Here is an 18,069-nt window from a genome sequence, read left to right as displayed (position 1 = left end):
TTATGATTATCGGCATTATCCCCGCCTGTCTTTTACTCTCGGCAGATTACCCGGAGCACGTTTGCGCGCTTCCGAAGTGAGTAGATCGTAACGCGATACCTCGCCGTGACGCCCATTCGCCTCGATTGGCGGAGATCGCCGTCAGGAAGCCGCGATCTTCGCCACCGGCGTAATCGTCGCACACGGAATTTGCATATTAATGCCTCGAGATTTTTACGTTGTCCCCCCCCCCCATGTATCATTGTTGCTGGGTTTTCGCGCGAAGCCGCGCGGATTAATTCGAAAATTGTAAGTGCGTTTATCCGAGCACAAAACGAAATCTGGCGAAACAGACGGCTATCCGAGTCAAAATTCTAATGAAATAACTTACTCTGACCATAATGATATCTGGAATTTCCATTCTCGCTGTATTTAGTGCCAAAATAGATTGTCTCAAGGTAACATTAAAATTAAATCTGTAAGCTGAGAGAAAAAATATCGATGAAATAAAAATATTTATTTCGTGGGTATTAAATAGCATATTTGCTCATACCAAAATATATATTTTTATACTGAGAAGAAATTGTTTTTACACTAGGAAAAGAGAGAAGATATATTGTTTAAATCTGCTTTTCATGAAAACAATTATTTATAAGTTGAATTACTAGATTTTCAAGATATACAATTAAAACGTAGAGAGGCCGGTAAAAGTCATTATTATTTCATTTACCAATAAGAGCAATTATTTATTCGATTTAAATAAAAGAATTTAGAGATTTAAGTAATTAATACCCCACTGAATAAATTAATATTTACTTTATAGATATATTTTTTTTCTCTTAGTGTAGAGTTGAAGTTTCAACAGAGAAGTGTTAACAAGCGTCTTCAAAATGGGTCTCTACTAGTCTACAGGCCATCTATGTAGGCGCAAAGTTAAGAGCGTCCTTAAGAATATCAAAGTAGCATCGACATTTCATCGCGAGGGACGTCGGCGACAGCAGCGCGGCTGAAAATTTACAGAGTGTGTTGCGCGATTCGTGCTTCCTCCGTAGGACTCCATAAACGCGTCGGTCGAGTTGATTATTGAAATTAAGTTTCGGCGTTTCGAGAGGCTCCTTCTCGCGTATTTAATTAACCGATTACGCGTGCTGCCGGAATAAGGCCCATCCAGGGTCCTCTTTCTCCTCTTCTCTGAATCTCCCTCGAAAAATTCAGTTATCACTCGACGTCGCAGTCAGGTTTGTGTTTCTTCTTCCTTCCTCTTTTCCTTTCTTTCCTTCTCAGAGACGAAAGACGAGCAACTGAATAATGCATCGGCAGGTTAATTTGCGCGCGGGGAGGCCGCGCTGCGGCAGGAAGCGAGCACGGGCAATGAAATCGACGGACTGTTTCCCGGCGCGATCATATTCTTTCGCCTTTAACGGCCGTAAAAATAAGCGCGACATAAACCGCGAACAATGCGTGTAAAAACCGACTGTAAAAATACTCTCTCTCGCGCGCGCGCGTGAGAGAGAGCGAGAGAAAGCGAGAAAGAGAGAGAACGAGAAAGAGAGAAAGAGATATGAAAGGAGTGGCCATGCGCGCCTTTTTCACCGGCGAAAAACACCGGCAGAGGAGTGTTGTTCGCTCGAATAGATTCGGCGGGATGAAAAAAAAAAAGAAAGGAGGAACGGCGACGCCGGCTTACTCCGGCCGAGATTTATGAGACAAACGAACGCGTCCGCAATATAACGGTCAGTCGTATTCCGTGTCGTTCGGCACGAGGTGGTTAAGGTGCTTTAAGCCCGTTACACAATCGGACTCGCGTTTGGCTGGAAGGAACGAGCTGTTATGCGGTTGTCCTGCCGATACAATAAAGGCGACGCCTTTATCGGGCCGTCTCGCACCTGCTAATTTCGCGGCGGCGAGATCGCCGCAACGACGCATCGATCGAAGGGGTTGCCGTATAAAACGACGGAGACCCGTAAACATCAATTGTGCAGGTTTAGGTACACCTATGTTACCTTATCTTTGATTAGAAGAACAGGTGGCCTGCGGATCTTTGAAAACTACTCGAGTGGAGATTTTGACGCCACTTTGATCTTAAGGATAGTTTGCGCCTATTCAGATGGCCTGGTGGACTAATAAAAACCTAGTTTGGTATTAACGTCAAACCAGAATTGGTAGTATTAATATTGATTAATTTCTCTCTATAATATCGTTATTGAAGATCCTCCGCTTATCGAAGCAAGAATTCAATCGAGACACGTGAATCGAATACGATATCATGTTTATATTTTCACTGAACATGTGATATACGGGAGCGCAAGTGATTAAAGAATATTTTTAAAAATGGATGCAGAACCGTAGGGTGTTGTGCGCATATATTAACCCCGATATCTAGGACACACGGGGAACTTACACCAAAATATTAGAGTACTACAGAAAAGGCAAATTTTTTATATTTTCGTTTCATTAGAATCGTTTTCCTCCTATTCTCCTCTATTTCACAAATATTCAAAGTGGTAAGTAATTGTTGCCTCGCCCTGTGTATCAAGCGCGTAACGCTGCCGAGGAGAAACGTCGAAAACGGTGGATCTGACGAACTAATGAAGCGAGGACATTTGTGTTCGGCTGTTCGAGATAATTTCGTTTACCCTCAAATTGGCTCGAGAATCTCCCTGTGGGGCAGTCCGTGTATCACCTCCCGCCGCGTTCCCGCCGGAATTGCGTCGATTTTTTCGTCAGAATCAACTCGGCTGTTCGTCAGGCCCTAAGCGAAACCGATTACTCGAATAATCGGCGTTCCGCAGTTGTTAGCGTATTTCTGCGCTCGTATCGGCTGGTGGAAACGAGCGCTCGCTTACTCGTCAGGTCGAGTTCGCAGGTTCGGTTTCTTCATGCAGCGTTCTCGTGCAATGGTGGCCGCATGAAGAACATCCCCTTAGCGAATTCCACGTGGAAAAATTGGACCAAACGAGTCATCCCTCCAATTAATTCACGGGCGGTGGTAGGCACGTCGCGGAAGCGAAGAATAGCGCGGACAAATATTTCACGTTGCAGACTTTAGCGTGACCGCGAGACGGCCGGCTATTTCGGCGAAAAACGTCAGCGTGCGGGATCATCTGTGATATAATGAACGCCGACATGGCGATTACGAGAGCCGAAATCTTGTTATGCTAAATTCGACGACAATTCTGACCGTGATAATAATTTACCGTACCCTGCGAGTTATAGCGATCGATTTTCGGAAATTCGGCCGCTCGTAATTTCCGAGATAACCGCGAACGGGAAGACTCGCGTTCGAACCGTCGAATTCGACAAAATCTGCAGAGATGCATGAGAAACGTCGGCGAAATAAAAATCCAAGCGGTAAAACATCGGTGGTCCCGCGACGCGTCTCTCCGTCGTTCATCATGTCCGAAAATATTATTCTGCTTCTTTTTTTCTTTTCTTGACGACCAGGTCAGTCCTACATTGTAATAAATCCTCGTGTGTTGGTTTCCTGGAATTGGACGTGCTGCAATTGCCTTTTTCCTAATACAATTTTTGTCTACGACGAACGATGCCTCCGGTTTGATAATGCAGATCGATCGGTCGAATTATTTGCGAGCAAGTGCCGGCCGACGTCTGGAGTGAGAAACAGATCCCGATATTTCGTTGAGATATTTCAAGCCGCTGAATTAAAAGCAGCGAGGGCTGACAAGAGTGAGTAACGTCAGGTGGTAAAAAGTAATTAAACACACAAACACGCTGATCGAAATCAACATTGACATTTCGAAGTAAGAAAAGAGGTGCGCACGCTCGATAACTATTATCAGACGGCGACCGGTGTTAGAACCTTTTTTGTTTTGCATTACGTCACTCGACAGGCAATAAAATCCTCTGAAAGGAGACGGCCGTTTCGCCAAGGTGAAACGTGCCGCGATATTCGATTTCGCGATAAGCAACAACAACGACGACGACGACGATGGCGACGAACGAACCTTCGATGCGTAACCGTAGGCGTAGCGAGAAAAACACAGCTTCGACTTCCCGATGTTGTTCGGTGATGAGCAAACATACACCTGGACCCCCGCGCCTGGAACCTCGCTGACGTTGGCTCGCGGTGTTTTCTCACTTTTTTCTCTCCCGTGACGCAATCAGCCTGCTCGCGAGTGGTAAATCATTCGCGAGGAGCACGGATAAATGCGTATCGAGCGTGTTTACGTCGCGTAGAATCCAGATTTCGTAGCGAAACGGAAGAGATTATTTTCAGATGATTATATTGAAGATAATCGCGCGTCGACACAGTTATTCAAGTACCAGCCGTTAATCGGTTCGCTCAATCTTCCGGGGCTGTGCGTACACACACATGTCGGAATTTCTCTCTCTCTCTCTCTCTCACACACACACACATATACGTGTGCCTAACATGCACGACCGACTATAAATTATTTTAACGTATAATTTGTTACACATGTGATTAATAATTTTGATCCGCCGCGTTTCCCAGTGCTTCTCCCCGCGATAATTGAGGCGATACTTTTACTCGGAGCCAATCACATGACGGCCAGAGCCCGAGCCCACCTGGAATTCGTGTAAACGAAGTCCAATCGATTTCGCTAGCGCGCCACTATCGGCGCGTTTTTTCGCGAGGCGCGCGATTATTCCCGCTTGTCACTCGAGTTGTCACGGCAATTTCATGATATCGCGCGATAATTATACACGATGCGGTGTGTACGAGATGGAATAATCGAGCGAGCGAGCGGACCATGAGGTATCTCGCCGTCGATCGACAAACGAGCCGGACTTTGGTCCGTGTGGAAACGAGAGACAATCGCGAGGAAAAGGTCTCGGAGAGATGAAGAGCTATTCAGGCGATCGATTATGCGCGCGAATACACATTTTTCGCCGTTTCCTCGCGTCGCTCACGTTGTTCATTAAGCTCTTAATTAATGCAATGAAAGACTTCGTACCACGCCACGGTTAAAGTCGCGCGAATGAACTTTTGCCGTAATTATTCATGGATACATCATGGAAATGAGACGCGAGAGTAAAAGTGATCGCCCACGGTGATTCAATGAAAAAGGCAAAAAAATTAAAAAAGAGAGAGAGAGGGAGAGAGAGAGAGAGAGAGAAAGAGAGATAGAAGAGGCTTTAAAGCGCGAGAAAATTTCGAGATGTATCCCCGTCGCGAGGGGAAGAAATCGCGCGAAAAACCGTGGCCTCCCCCACGTGAAATAGTGAACGGCTGATGATTGGTCAGTGATGCGCAAATATTCTTCCCCGTGAAAAATTCATCGGACGGATTCGTCAGCCTTTTCTCTCGTCTTTCTTTTTCGACCGCCGGAAGAAATTCACCGGTCGCGTCTCGCGTCGGAACGTGCGGATTGTCGGTAATGATCAAGACCAAATTAGGAATGTCGCACTATCGCATTTATTTGAACAATCAACATTATGGTACAACAAGAAATCATTTACAAGGGAGTGTGAGGGGGGGGGGGGCGTTAGTGGCGGGGACGAGGATCGGTAAGACGACGACTCTATTCTCACGACACTGACGCACATGTAGAATAATCGACGAGGTAGAGAGAGGTGAGAATTTCTCGGTCACAGGTGAGACACGAGAGATCCGTCAAATAAAGCAGAACGCCAGGTGTGTGTTGTATTACTTTCATGTCGTTTATTAATCGAAAAATTCAGTAGTAATTTAGCATCCGCCATTTGCTAACAAAACGTGCTCACCACCACTCGCAGGGTCGTTACCTTTACGTTAATAATAATTAAAGTTTAACTATCAATAATATACAGCATTGAGGGTAGAGGGGTGGATACAAGGAATTGTTTACAGATGCGTGTCTTTCTTCACGTTTTCCTCGTGTATATTCTAAGTGTATAATTTTACATGTCCCTTTTGTGTCGCCTCTCTCTCTCATATCAGGCGCATCGCACATCATCTGCAGCGCTCGCACGCGCAATTAGCGTTTCGAGGAGGAGAATACGCGTGAGAGATCAGGGATCGGAATTTATTCGGGATCGGCGTAATTTCCGTAAGTTCGTCAGACACGCGAGAGAGCTACCGTCCTTGTGAATTAACTCCTCGATCAACAACAACATCAACAACGACGGTGCAAAATTCTACGCGCGGATTATCCGATACTTCACAAGACACCATTTCGAGCCTGAAATATTGCAAATCCGACCGAGTGCTCCGAGCACTCTTGGGGAATTTCCGACGCGTGTACATTTTTTGACACACACACACACACGCCGCGAAAGAGACGAAACTCACCGAAATTACGCCGACTTCACATTCCCTGGGCGCGAGATCGAACGTGGGATCGAAGAGCGCAATTGTCTCGCGTGGACTCGTCGTACGAAAGGAAAGAAGAAAGAAACGAGCCTCGGGCCGGCGGTGGAATTAGCAATTGTCCAATTTCGCGTTCGCCGATCCGTCCGGAAAAGGATTTCCTTAATTTCCGCAGCGAACAACCGCGCTCCTCGAGCCGCCAGGTCGTCATCCGTCCGAACACGTCGCTTCGCCGACAAGCGAAAACGGTCGCTCTCCGCAAAATCCGCAACTCTCAATCTTTTCGCCATTCTCGCTCTTCCCTCCCTCCCGTGCCTCCGTTCCTTTCGTTTTCCTATTTACAAAAATAAAAAAGAACATCCAATTTTTTGCGGCGTCTCTCATTCATCGTTTCGCAATTTCGCAATCGGTTTCTCTTTCTCTCGTGTCTCTCTCGCGCTCCCCCAATCGCAACAAAGAAGAAAAAAGGAAAAAACAGNCAGAGGGGGAGAGAGAGAGAGAGAGAGAGAGAGAGAGAGAGAGAGAGAGAGAGAGAGAGAGAGAGAGGAAGAAAAAACAGGAGAAGAAAAAATAACGAACGGTCCGGTTTGTTCAGCCAATAAAATCATCCGGCGCGATCGATCACCGTTAATTTCGATCCCGGGGACGCCCATTCTTTTTGCACGCGAGCTAAATTATAAGCGTCTGTCGGTCTCGACGATTCACAATCGCGATGCGGCCCCGACGCCGTGGCTAAAGTCGTTTGTCGACACAACAAAATCACTTTGCCGGCCGCATCTCCGTCCTCCATCTGTCTCTCTATCTCCCTCTCGACCAAATTACACACCCAAGTGAAAAAAGGGGGCACACCGCAAGAAGGTGTCAACCTGGACTATTCGGCGAATAAGGGAGAAATCACCCCCCTCCCCCCTTCGTTTCTCGACGGATGTAGGAAGAACAGCGGCCAGCGGATGATCTCGTTGGCTGAACAAACCTTTCCTTCCGCGCATTACGCGTCCACAATTCCTTCCATTCTTTCCAATTTGTCTCTCCTGTTTCTCTCCTTCGCCGCAAGTGTTAAAAACGAAAAAAAAAAAAACTATAGAGAGAGAGAGAGGGAGAATAACAGAAACTGGAACGCAATAACAAACGAGCTTCGAGCGCGCGGCTTATCACATACGGCTCTCCGTTTCGGACGCGTTTTGTTCCATTCGACCTGTCAACGCGACGCGATCATTACAATACGCTGATTAATCGACGAGGAGGAAAAGTGTGCAGCCGATGCGCCTCTCCATTCCGCGGAGGTAGACCCCACTACACAGTTTTCGTTTGATTAAGAGCTTGTTACGCAACGGTAAGAAAGAAAAATAAAGGGGCGGGGGGGAGAAAGGGATGAAAAGAAGATCGCGCGTCGTGAAATGATCTCAAAGTGCAACGGAATCTTCGCGCCACGCGGACTTCACGTTTCCGAGGAGCGCTAATTGAATTATGCGCGGTCGCGTACGGCGAAAGCCATACACATGCATGAGCGTCGAGCGTTTATTTTGCAAGCGCCGCGCGAGCAAGTGAAATCCTTCGAATCGTCTTAATATTAAAATAAGCGTCGCGTGTCAATTCGCATAATACTCGCGTATTCATACGCGCGCGCTCGCGCGCACACACACACACACACACATACGCTCGCTCGTCCACGCAGGCCTCTCGACGAAGAGACGCGAACGCGTCGCGCCATCGACGAAGCGCGGTAAGAGACCGGCGATAAGCATCGACGGCCAATTGAGCAAATAATCACAAAATCTATGACTGATATTAATACACGTAATCGCGTTATCGCACGGTGTCGTGTAATACACGGCAGAATCGCTGTTTTCAGCGGAGAACCGTTCGACACGAGCGAAAGAGGAAGAAAAAGAGAGAGAGAGAGAGAGAGAGAGATAGAGAAAACGAGAAGAACTTCTCATCGGCTCTCGGTAGGGAGAAGTTCTAATTACGTTCGCATACGATACGCTTGAAACAGGCACCTCCGCCATTCGACTGAAATTGAAGCTTCGCCGGAAGCTCGACTCGGAAAATCGCGAAAACCGCCGCGAGACAGCCGATCCGCCTGGATCCGTCTGGATCGTTATCTTACCGCGAAAACAGACGTGTATTTGTACTATAAATCACACATAAAATAAATAAAGAAAGGGCAAGAGAGAGAGAGAGAGAGTAAATACGGTCGAAGCTGCTATAATGTGATTCGATGGGAGCTGACGAGAGCGAAGTCAGGTGAAAAGTGCGTTCTCTCGAGTTCAAAATGCAACCCGCTGCGTCTGTGCTGGCGGCCGGGGCGGATCACGCCGATTCACGGAGGTGCAATCCTCGCGAGGAGCAATCGCGCGGATAAAAGACAACGTTTCAGGGAAGGACGGTGGTAGCGCGCGACGCTGACGAGAGGGACATTAGCGAGCGAGCTTAACGACGTCGGGCGACATAATGCCTGAAATTTCTTGGAGCGAACCCGCGGGAATGGAAACGTTTCTATTACGCGCCGTCGCGCGGCATCGGTAAATGGACCTAACAAGGATTCTCCTCGTCCTCGACTCGCGCGATTACGTCAAAGAAGGCCGACGCCGTGCGCGCCCCGACGAGGAGGCTAACGAGCGTCGCTAATGCGGGAAGGACTCAACGGCTCTATCCTCGCAGGATGGACGGCCTAATATCGGATCTCATAAAATTCCGGAGCTCCGGAGCTATGTCTCTCTCTCTCTCTCTCTCTATTTCTCCGGTAGGCAAATATGCCCCCGCCAGGGCGACCGAGCCACCGATAGTCGTAGATAAGACCCTGAAGCTCGCGCGAGCGCGTCCGTCACGACGGCACGCGGAGGAGCGCGAATGGCGAGCGCTGACTGATTTGTAGGAGACGGTTAATCCGTCCGGATGTGTAGTAAGGGGCAACGCGTGCGTTCGTCGCGATCGATCATAATGAATGAGCTCGATTTTCAGGGTCACGGTGTACAGCGAGAATACAAATTGTCGGCGTGCCGGCCGGAACGGTGATTTCGCACGCGTGATCCCCTCGAATCTCGAACAGGTCGCGAGGAATCCTCGCCTGAATCAGCGGATCTCGCGTTTCCACACTCGCGTCTCGGCGGTAGGAAAAACGAAGCTTCGACTTTCGTTCCCAGCGAAACTCAGCGCCTCTTTTAGGGACGACGACAACGCCTCGACTAGATCATCCACTCGGATGCCTCTCGCACCGTCGCCTCGCCGTTCACGAGATACGATATCGAGACACGCGACCCGGCCGACACTCGCAAGCTGACACGAGCCGTGACGGCCACCAGAGGCTGGGCCTTAGACAGGACCAAAAGGTTCGCCCGGGCATCATGCCATTACCGCGAAGAGAAACATCGAAGAATTACGGAAATGAATAGGCCGCGATGCGTTAAGCGCATTATAACGATCAGAAATTACGATGATTATAGCGGCACTCGCGGTGGACTCCCCGTGCAACTTCGCCCCGGTTCTCGAGAGAGTCCCTCCGCCGGGCGACCGGGCCCCGGCCAAAGAGACGAGCTTTACGGTGGGGCCCTCCTTATTAAAGTCTCGTGACGCGCCCCACGAAACGATCGCGTCCCCATAAAAATCTCTCTCCCTCTCTCCTTCGCTCTCTACTCTACCGGCTCTCTCTTCCCAAATTGGACCGTGAATTACAAGCCGCGCGGCCACGGCGCGCGTTTGCGCCCCTAAACGACTCTTTTAGCCGGCCCAAGTATAGATACCGTTATTAACGCGCGGCCAGTTTATATACACCTCTAGTGCATCGTTATGCGCCCGGCTGCCAGACGCAAGTACGATTCCGCGGGAGCGTGTAAATTATCGTCGTTTCGGTAAATACGCGCGATGTCAGGCCGGTGTTTCGGGCGTTAATAGACGGTGACAGACGGGTTCGTTGAACCGCCTTATCCAAGTAAGAACGCGCGACCGCCGCGAGTTTTCACGACCGGTGAAAAGAGTGTAGCAAGGCGCCAGCACCGAGATATCATTTTTATTTTCGTTTCGTTAATCGTTCGATCCCGGCCAAAATCTAACCGGAGGTAAGGAATACGCCAAATATGTTGATTTAATTTGCAAATGTATTTCGTATTATCGTTCCGAATGTCGGGAAATATGTAATAATCGTAAGAATATATTAAATCGTCAATTGTGAAAGATGATGAACGTGTCAATTGTAATAAATTGCAAATATGTCGATTGCAATAAATTGTAAATATATCAATTGTAATAAATTGTAAATATGTCAATTGTAGTAAATTATAGATATATCAATTGTTTAAGAAGAAATACTCTTCTCTCAAAATATATAATAAATCGAAAAAAAAAATATATATATGTATCATGCTAAATATACACATAAATGGGTCATTTTTTGTTGGTGCCTCTTCGATATTCGCGCGACGTCGTTTATTTTTATCTCCGGCGGAATCACGCGAGTGAATTTCAACTCGCGCGCAAATGGACACTGGAAGATGAGAACTGAATACAAACATGAGTTCTGAATACTCGAGCGAGCGATGTTTTTAATGGCTCGGCGATCGTGAGAAGGAAGGAAGGAAACGCGCGCGGATCACTCGGCGAGCTTGTTACATATACCTCGCTCTACGCGAAAGACGACCGTGCTTACTCTCCGCACAATGGACCGAGCTTGCTTTTTGCTCGCGTTTTACGAATACCCGTACGTTGCTTCCTCGACAGCTCGGCCGATCGCGGACGAAGAAGAGCTTGTCAACGAAATTCGCACCGGCTCCCGAACGGCACGGCAGCCCAGTCGGCGCCACGAAAAACCGTACGTTCGTTCTGTACACGTCCTCTGCTACACAATTGTCTTCAATGAATTCTCGACCGACCGTAAGAAACATCTGGAGACGCGGATAGTAACTTCGTCGCTTCATCAGCGTGAAATTTTCGAAGCGACGAGCGAATGACGTGAAAGGACGCGCGACGGAGCGGACGATCTCTCGACGCGTATCCAGGATCCTCATTAACTCCCGTTGTCGCGGGAAGTCGCTCGTACGTCGGACAAACAATCGGGGAAAACAGCACTTGCGTCGGCCACGCCGACAACGACGACGTCAGGCCGCGAGTGAATTCGCGCGATACGCGAAGTCCGGCTCGAGTTCGCCGATGCAGAAGGATATGACACCGCGTTTCGTCGTGAGCACGCGTCACACCGACACGAGCGACGATGTATCCCGTGATCTTCGAGTCGCGGAAAATAAATCGCGAGGGAAAGAGAAAAAAGGAGAGCGAGCAAAGTCGAAGGTGCGCGGTCGACGCTGCAAAACCGTTCGCGACCACCTACGCGTCTCCCGACGCCAAGTCGAGAGCCGCAAAAAGGCGGACAGTCGATCGAGACGACTCGATAGACGGGAAAAAAGGAGAAGAAACGGCGGAACAAAGCGGCACTGAGAGACGAAGAGTCGGCCGAGGGGCCGAACAGAGAGGAATCGCGCGCTACTCGACCAAGTCGAAGAGAATTCGACGGGAAGACGTCTCGCTGCGGAACGTTTCTACGCGCAGATTCATATAACGCAATCGCGGAATGGGTAATCGATAACGCGAGAATTATACAGCAAATATTGAAGCAGGTTGGAAACGTTGATACGCTTGATTAATCAGTGCCGATTACCAAGGCGAGCGGGAGCGAGCAGCAAAAAGGTGCGTCAGTACGGAGATGCCGGACGGAGCACCGCGACACGTAACCACCTACGCGCCGAACGGCTTTAAGAAAAAATGGTGGCAAAAAAAAAAAAAAGAGGCGGAAAGTGAAACCTTGAGGCGCGAACAAAAAGCGGAAGACACGATCGACCGATCGATCTCTCGTCCTGATTTCGCATGTCGACTGCTCGATTCGGATTTCACGCCGCGCGGTCATGCTTGTTTCTCGTCGGGACGATCCCCGACGGTCCGGAAACAATCGAGACAAGGCGATGCCGGAAATCAAAGATCGAGCTGACTTCAATTGGCGTTCGCGCAGATTTTTCCGGCGAACCGCGGGGGCTCGCAATTCTGACTAGAGTGAATTTTGCGGCTAAATCTTCGCGATAGCGGGCGAAGCCTCGCGCGAGACGACGGTTTGAGAGCGGTTGTTATTTTTCGCGGCTTCGTCGTTTTCTCCCGCGCTGCTTCTCGTTATCCTGTTTTCCGGGTCGTCCGAAAATTCGCCGCAGCGCGATCTGAATTTTACCCTCGGCGACGGCTTCGTCACCTTTAACGGCGATATTGTGTATCGCGCGCGTGACAAGTGCGAATTAGTTATGCGCGCCGAGATTCCCAGACTCGCGGCGACAAAAAACGTAACCGCCAGACAGTTTGTGTGGAGAGACGATCGGCAAACAAGCTCAAAGAGGATCGGGATAGAGGCGAAGCTGTCCCCGCGCGCAACGACGCGATCTGACACATCCTGGTGCGCCATTTTTCCGGAAAAAAGAAACATCGACTCTTTTTTCACACACATTATCACACGCGCTCCGCTATTTCGCTCGGATTTTCCCCACTTTTCCTTCGTGCCGGAATTTCGAAGATGTTGCGACCTAACGACCGATGATTGATGCGAGCGAGAGATCGCGCCCGCCCTGAACAATTTTTCACTATACGCGATTAGCGCACCATAATCTGAGGGAAAATAACTTAATAACTTTTGCGTGATACGATATAGTTTGTCATTGTTTTGCGCACATTACGCCTCGTGACGCAAAATACCGCGAAACACGGACTGCGCACACCGTCGTGCACACGTCAGCTTCGCACCTATCTGTGTCTGAGCCTCTTTGGTACAACAATCGAGACAAATGAAACAAAAAGCAAAGAGAGAGAGAGAGAGAGAAGAAGAGAGAGAGAGAGAGAGAGAGAAAGAGGCAATGGGAGACAGATCGCAAAAGAGAGATAGAGAGGAAGAGTTCTCCGATATTTTGCGCCCAGGTAGCGATCGGAAGTCACGAGATTCCGCGCGCTCCATCGGACGCACACCGATCGTATCGGTAATGACAGTAATAATAGAGTTATAATAATCGCAGTGGTAAGAAATAATAATAATAATCGTAAATGACAATAATAGCGGTGACGAATAATATAATAGCAATAATAATAAGATCACCAAAAATAACGCCGGGTTTATCATAGTTATAAACATTTTTTTCGGGACCAGACGGTGAACGTCATAATGATATATAATAGTAATAATAATAGTAATATAATAGTAATAATAAAATAAACACAATAATAATAATAATATAATATCGATAAGAACATCTCGGGTAGAACCTTCTGTTACACAGAGACAATTACATAGACACAATTGGCCGAAAATTCATCGCCCTACCGCGTTCTCTCTCACATATATACATAAATCTGTTTCTCTATTTATATATATATATATATATATATATATATATAAAATTTTTTTTCGTTTAATATAGAGACTTGCACGCGCGTGTGTGTTTGTGTATATACATATATATTTATGTGTACTTACTTTTTATACAGAAGGGGTTTTTCGCGTGAGGGGGGATCTGTCTTGCTGTCTCGCTAGGATTTCGCACGCGCTTTTCCGACACGCGTTCCCTCTCCGATGTGCGCCCTGTCCCGTTTTTTTTTTATATATAATCTGTCCCTCTTTTTTTTTTACTTCGTCGCGCCGCGTACTCTTTGTCTCTCTCTCTCTCTCTCTCCCTCTCTTCCTTCTCTAGCTCTTTCTTTCTCTCTGTCTCTTCGTCTTTCCTTCGCTCCTTCTGTATCTCTCTTTCTCCCTTATTCCTTCGTTTATTCCAGCTCCCGCGTCTGCTTTTCGAAAGTCCTCGCTCGCCGGCGACGACGACGACTCACGCTCTCGTTCTCACTTAACTTACTAGCGCTTTATCTAGTACATTATTTACAGTCCATATTTACTTATGTTACATCATCCGCCGGGAGTTTGCACGGAGCAAATCCCGCGCGAACACAGCACTCGCCCCTACGTACGTTCCTTTCTTGTTACGCCCGTTCGTCCGTTCGCGTTTCGGATTTCGACGACAAGGGGAAATGACGGTTGGTCCGTCGGTCCGGCCGCGCGCGACGACGACGACGTCACCCCCGCAATGTCTCTCTCGCGTCCGATATCAGGGTCTCGCGAGAGCGAGAGGGAGAAGGAAACACACCTTCGTTCGTTCTTCCTTCAGCCGCACCCTCGAGTCCATCTTGCGTCCGCGCATCCCATCCTCTTCCGTCTCTGCCGGCGGATCACCGCCGGATCCGAGAGAGAAGCACTTTCGCTCACCGACGAAACAACAACAACAACAACAACAAGGTCCGCGGTCCAGGACTCGAGGAACGGACGAACGGGCACCGACCTGGCCGCGCGGAGGAGGAACGTCATCACCACGGCCGTCGTTATCCCTCCGGAGAGGACGCGACACTCGGTCACCAGCGGCGGAGCGCGACAACGACGACGACGACAATGAGATAGTTGGGCGACGATATCCTGAAAGAATCCGGGCGAAGGGTGACAATCTCGCGCGACGTTCCGCCGACGGTCGCGGAGATACGTTCACGATGCGACACGCACACACATACACACACACTCTTTCTCTCTTCCTTCCCTTCGTCTGTCCTTCTCCCATTCCCTTCCATCCTCTCTCGGCCTGTTGCGCGGTCAAGGTCGACAAAAGATCGCCGACCGAGCGCGTCAGCTCAGCCTCCCCGGTGGACCGGTCTCGGCCTCGTTAAACCCCGTTGAATCTCGCCGAACGAGCCACCATTCCGTACCTTCGTCCCGGTAACGAGCGCCGCCGTCCGGCAGGTAGGAAGGGCGCTGCGAGTCCGTCAGCTACGACGTCGTGTAACTGCCGGTGCGCGCTTGAAGGTAGTGATGATAGAACGGCGGCAGGCTCTCCGCCGTCGACGACACGTTCGCCGAGTTCTGCGAGGTTATCGCGAGGCCCAACGGGGGAGGCCCCGGCGAACGCTAGTGGGCCGTGAGCGAATGGGCAGTGATGCCCTGAGGGCTCAGCATCGGCGGACTGTGGCTGTGGCCCATGGGCGAGCCGTGCAGGTGATCCTGCGGATGATAACTCTGGTGGAGGCCACCCTGACCCTGGTGACCCGGCGGCATGCCCTCCATTATGCCGTCGCCGAGCGTGTTGGGCGGCGTCATCCTCTTCTCCTTCTGCCGTCGATTGCAGAACCACACCCTGACCACTTCCTTCTCGAGCTGCAGGCTGTCCGCCAGCGAGGTGATCTCCTGCGCCGACGGCTTCGGCTGTTTGTGGAAGTGCTGCTCGAGCGCGCCCTTCACCGACACTTCGATCGACGTCCGCTTCTTCCGCTTCCGGCCTTGCTGGGCGATCTTGTCGATGCTGGTCGGCGAGCCGGTCGTCGAGTCCGCTTCCTCCAGCCACTTCTGCAGCAGCGGCTTCAGCTTGCACATGTTCTTGAAGCTCAGCTGCAGCGCCTCGAACCTGCATATCGTCGTCTGCGAGAATACGTTGCCGTAGAGGGTGCCGAGCGCGAGACCGACGTCCGCCTGGGTGAAGCCGAGCTTGATGCGCCGCTGCTTGAACTGCTTGGCGAAGGCCTCGAGGTCGTCCGACGTCGGCGTGTCCTCCTCGCCGGCGCTGTGATCCCTGTCGAGGGGATGCCCGGCGTGCAGCGGATGGCCCGACGGCGGACTGTGATTGTGCGCGTCCCTCAGGTGATGAGGTAGTCCGGCCTGATGGTTGTGCAGCTGATGCGGATGCTGATGCGGGTGCTGGTGCAGCATGCCGTTCATCGCCGCGTGGTACTGCTGCAGGGTGGGCGAGGCCGCGCCACCGCTGGGGTTGTAGTGCGCCGACGGTACGACCGGTGCGTGCCAAGAATGCGGCGAGGCCATACCCGGGGACTGGTGCGGTCCCCGGTGATGCATCCCTTGGTCCGTCGCCGTCGCCGCCGCCGCCGCCAACGGCTTCACGTCCAGGCTCGTGTTCGTCTGATGGGGATGATGATGCGGATGATGGGTAGTGTGGTGCATACCCATCGACGCGGTCCAAGGATCGCTCCCGGGTTGTAAGCTCACCCATGGATTCGTCGTGGAGAGGCTCGCCGCCGGATGCGACAATCCGTTCGGCGACGGCGAGGACGTCACCTGGTGATGATGGTGATGGTGGTGATGATGCTGCGGCGCCGGCATGTACTTCATCTCGCCAGCGTCGGCGGCGCTGCGAGGCGAGCCCGAGGAGTAGCCACCCACGGCGATGTTCATCCCGATCGTTGTACCTGAACCACCATCCAGGTCGGTAGAGACTGCGCTACTAACCGGCATGTACGTGGTAGCGGCCATCTACTTTTTTCCGCTCGTCGAGGGGCTTCGCGAAACCCTCTCGGTCTGTCGACCACCGCGGTGGCCCGACCACGTTTCTCACCCTCGCGAGCAGAGCGCTCACACGACGTTCACCGAGGGGTTGACCGGATAAAATAGAGAGAGAGAGAGAGAGAGGGAGGGAGAGAGAGAGAGAGTCCTGCTACGATCGACGAGGTGTCTTCGTCTCGGATCGTCTCGACGGGGTCTCTCTCTCTCCTGGGCTGAGATCCTGGGTAGAGAGACTGGTTGCCGATTGCGCAGCTATCCACCTGACGACGACGACGTGTGCGCGACACGGTCGTCGGCGAAGTAGTCCCTCTTAGCGATCACTGATCACTCGTAGAGCACACCGTCCACAGTTCGCGACGACACACTGGGCGACAACACCAGGCGACGCTGGCTCTCGGGCAATTTTCGTCCATAGTTTCTCACGAACGTGATGCGAGCGACGATACGGTAACATCGATCGCGCAACGGATGTACCGTTCCCCTGAACCTCCGCTCTGACGGGGGTGGTTCCCCCGCGGAGGCAGTACGTCGCTCCGGGACCGGAGCACCGCTCTGTCGCGGCGCTCCAACGACCACCTGACTCTCGCTGTCTCCTCGCTCGTCTACGTCCTGACGTCTCACTCGCTGTTCCCGCACGAGAATCACACGCGAAACTCTCCCGCTGGCTCCGTCGACTCGAGTCGAGCTGCTCACTCGCGACGAGGCTATCGATTCAGTCGACGATCACTCATCCCGGGTAAAGGGATCCGAACTTGCCGAGTAATCACTATTTCGTCTCGACGACGACGACGATGTCTACGACGATGCGAGTGTTACTCCGCACTGGCGCCGTGTCCGTGGCCCCGACGTGGTGGACGCGTACCGACGACGACGATGCACGACGCGACTGCACTCGGGGGTTGCCACCGCGGACCGACCGAGCAGCGAGCGAGCGACCGACCGGCTCGGCGTAAAGGGACGTACGACGGTAATCGCGGAACGGAAGAGACTCGACTCGGCGGGAGTAGAGTAGGTATATGATGTCGTGCGTGTGTGTTCCTCCTGGCGGTGGATGTCCCTCTCTTTACGTGAGTGTACGTGTGCGTATACATACGTATACGTGTATGCGTGAAAGAGCGTGTGGGTGAGAGAGTATCAGGACAGGGAAAGAGAGAGAGAGAGAGTGTGTGTGTGAGAGAGAAAGAGAGAGATGGAGAGAGCGAAAAAGAGAGAGAGAAAGAGAAAGGGAGAGAGAAAGAGCGAGAACGTGTACGTATATGTGTATGTGTATGTGTGTGTGTGTGTGTGTGTGTACGTGTGTGTGTGTGTACAGCGTCGGAGGAGATACGGGTTAGAAAGATCTCGCTCGGGCTCTCATGCGTTATGCATGTCGTAGCTGAGAGCGACTGACTGCCTCGCCTCGCAGCTCGCCCGAGGTTCCCGAGGTTCCCGGAGCGCTTGGTGGAGGTTCGTCATGCGCGCCACCGTCGTCCGT

General features: G+C 51.0%; 1 protein-coding gene across 1 annotated transcript; it reads right to left on the bottom strand.

The window, feature by feature from the left end:
• Positions 1 to 13,952: 13,952 nt before the first annotated feature.
• Positions 13,953 to 17,810, bottom strand: LOC106750298 (POU domain protein CF1A). The gene has a single exon (XM_014630541.1). The coding sequence runs from the start codon at positions 16,563 to 16,565 to the stop codon at positions 15,213 to 15,215; it is 1,353 nt and encodes a 450-aa protein (XP_014486027.1). The 5' UTR covers positions 16,566 to 17,810; the 3' UTR covers positions 13,953 to 15,212.
• Between the last annotated feature and the right edge of the window lie 259 nt (positions 17,811 to 18,069).

This window comes from Dinoponera quadriceps, unplaced genomic scaffold, assembly GCF_001313825.1.
Source record: "Dinoponera quadriceps isolate SergipeBrazil2010 unplaced genomic scaffold, ASM131382v1 scaffold5335, whole genome shotgun sequence".
In the NCBI taxonomy this organism is placed as follows: domain Eukaryota; kingdom Metazoa; phylum Arthropoda; class Insecta; order Hymenoptera; family Formicidae; genus Dinoponera; species Dinoponera quadriceps.
The sequence above is the reverse complement of the archived record's forward strand: the minus strand, read 5'-3'. Positions and strand labels throughout refer to the sequence as shown.

Coding starts and splice junctions, on each gene's coding strand:
- LOC106750298 (XM_014630541.1), bottom strand. CDS start 16,565: ATGGCCGCTACCACGTACATGCCGGTTAGTAGCGCAGTCTCTACCGAC.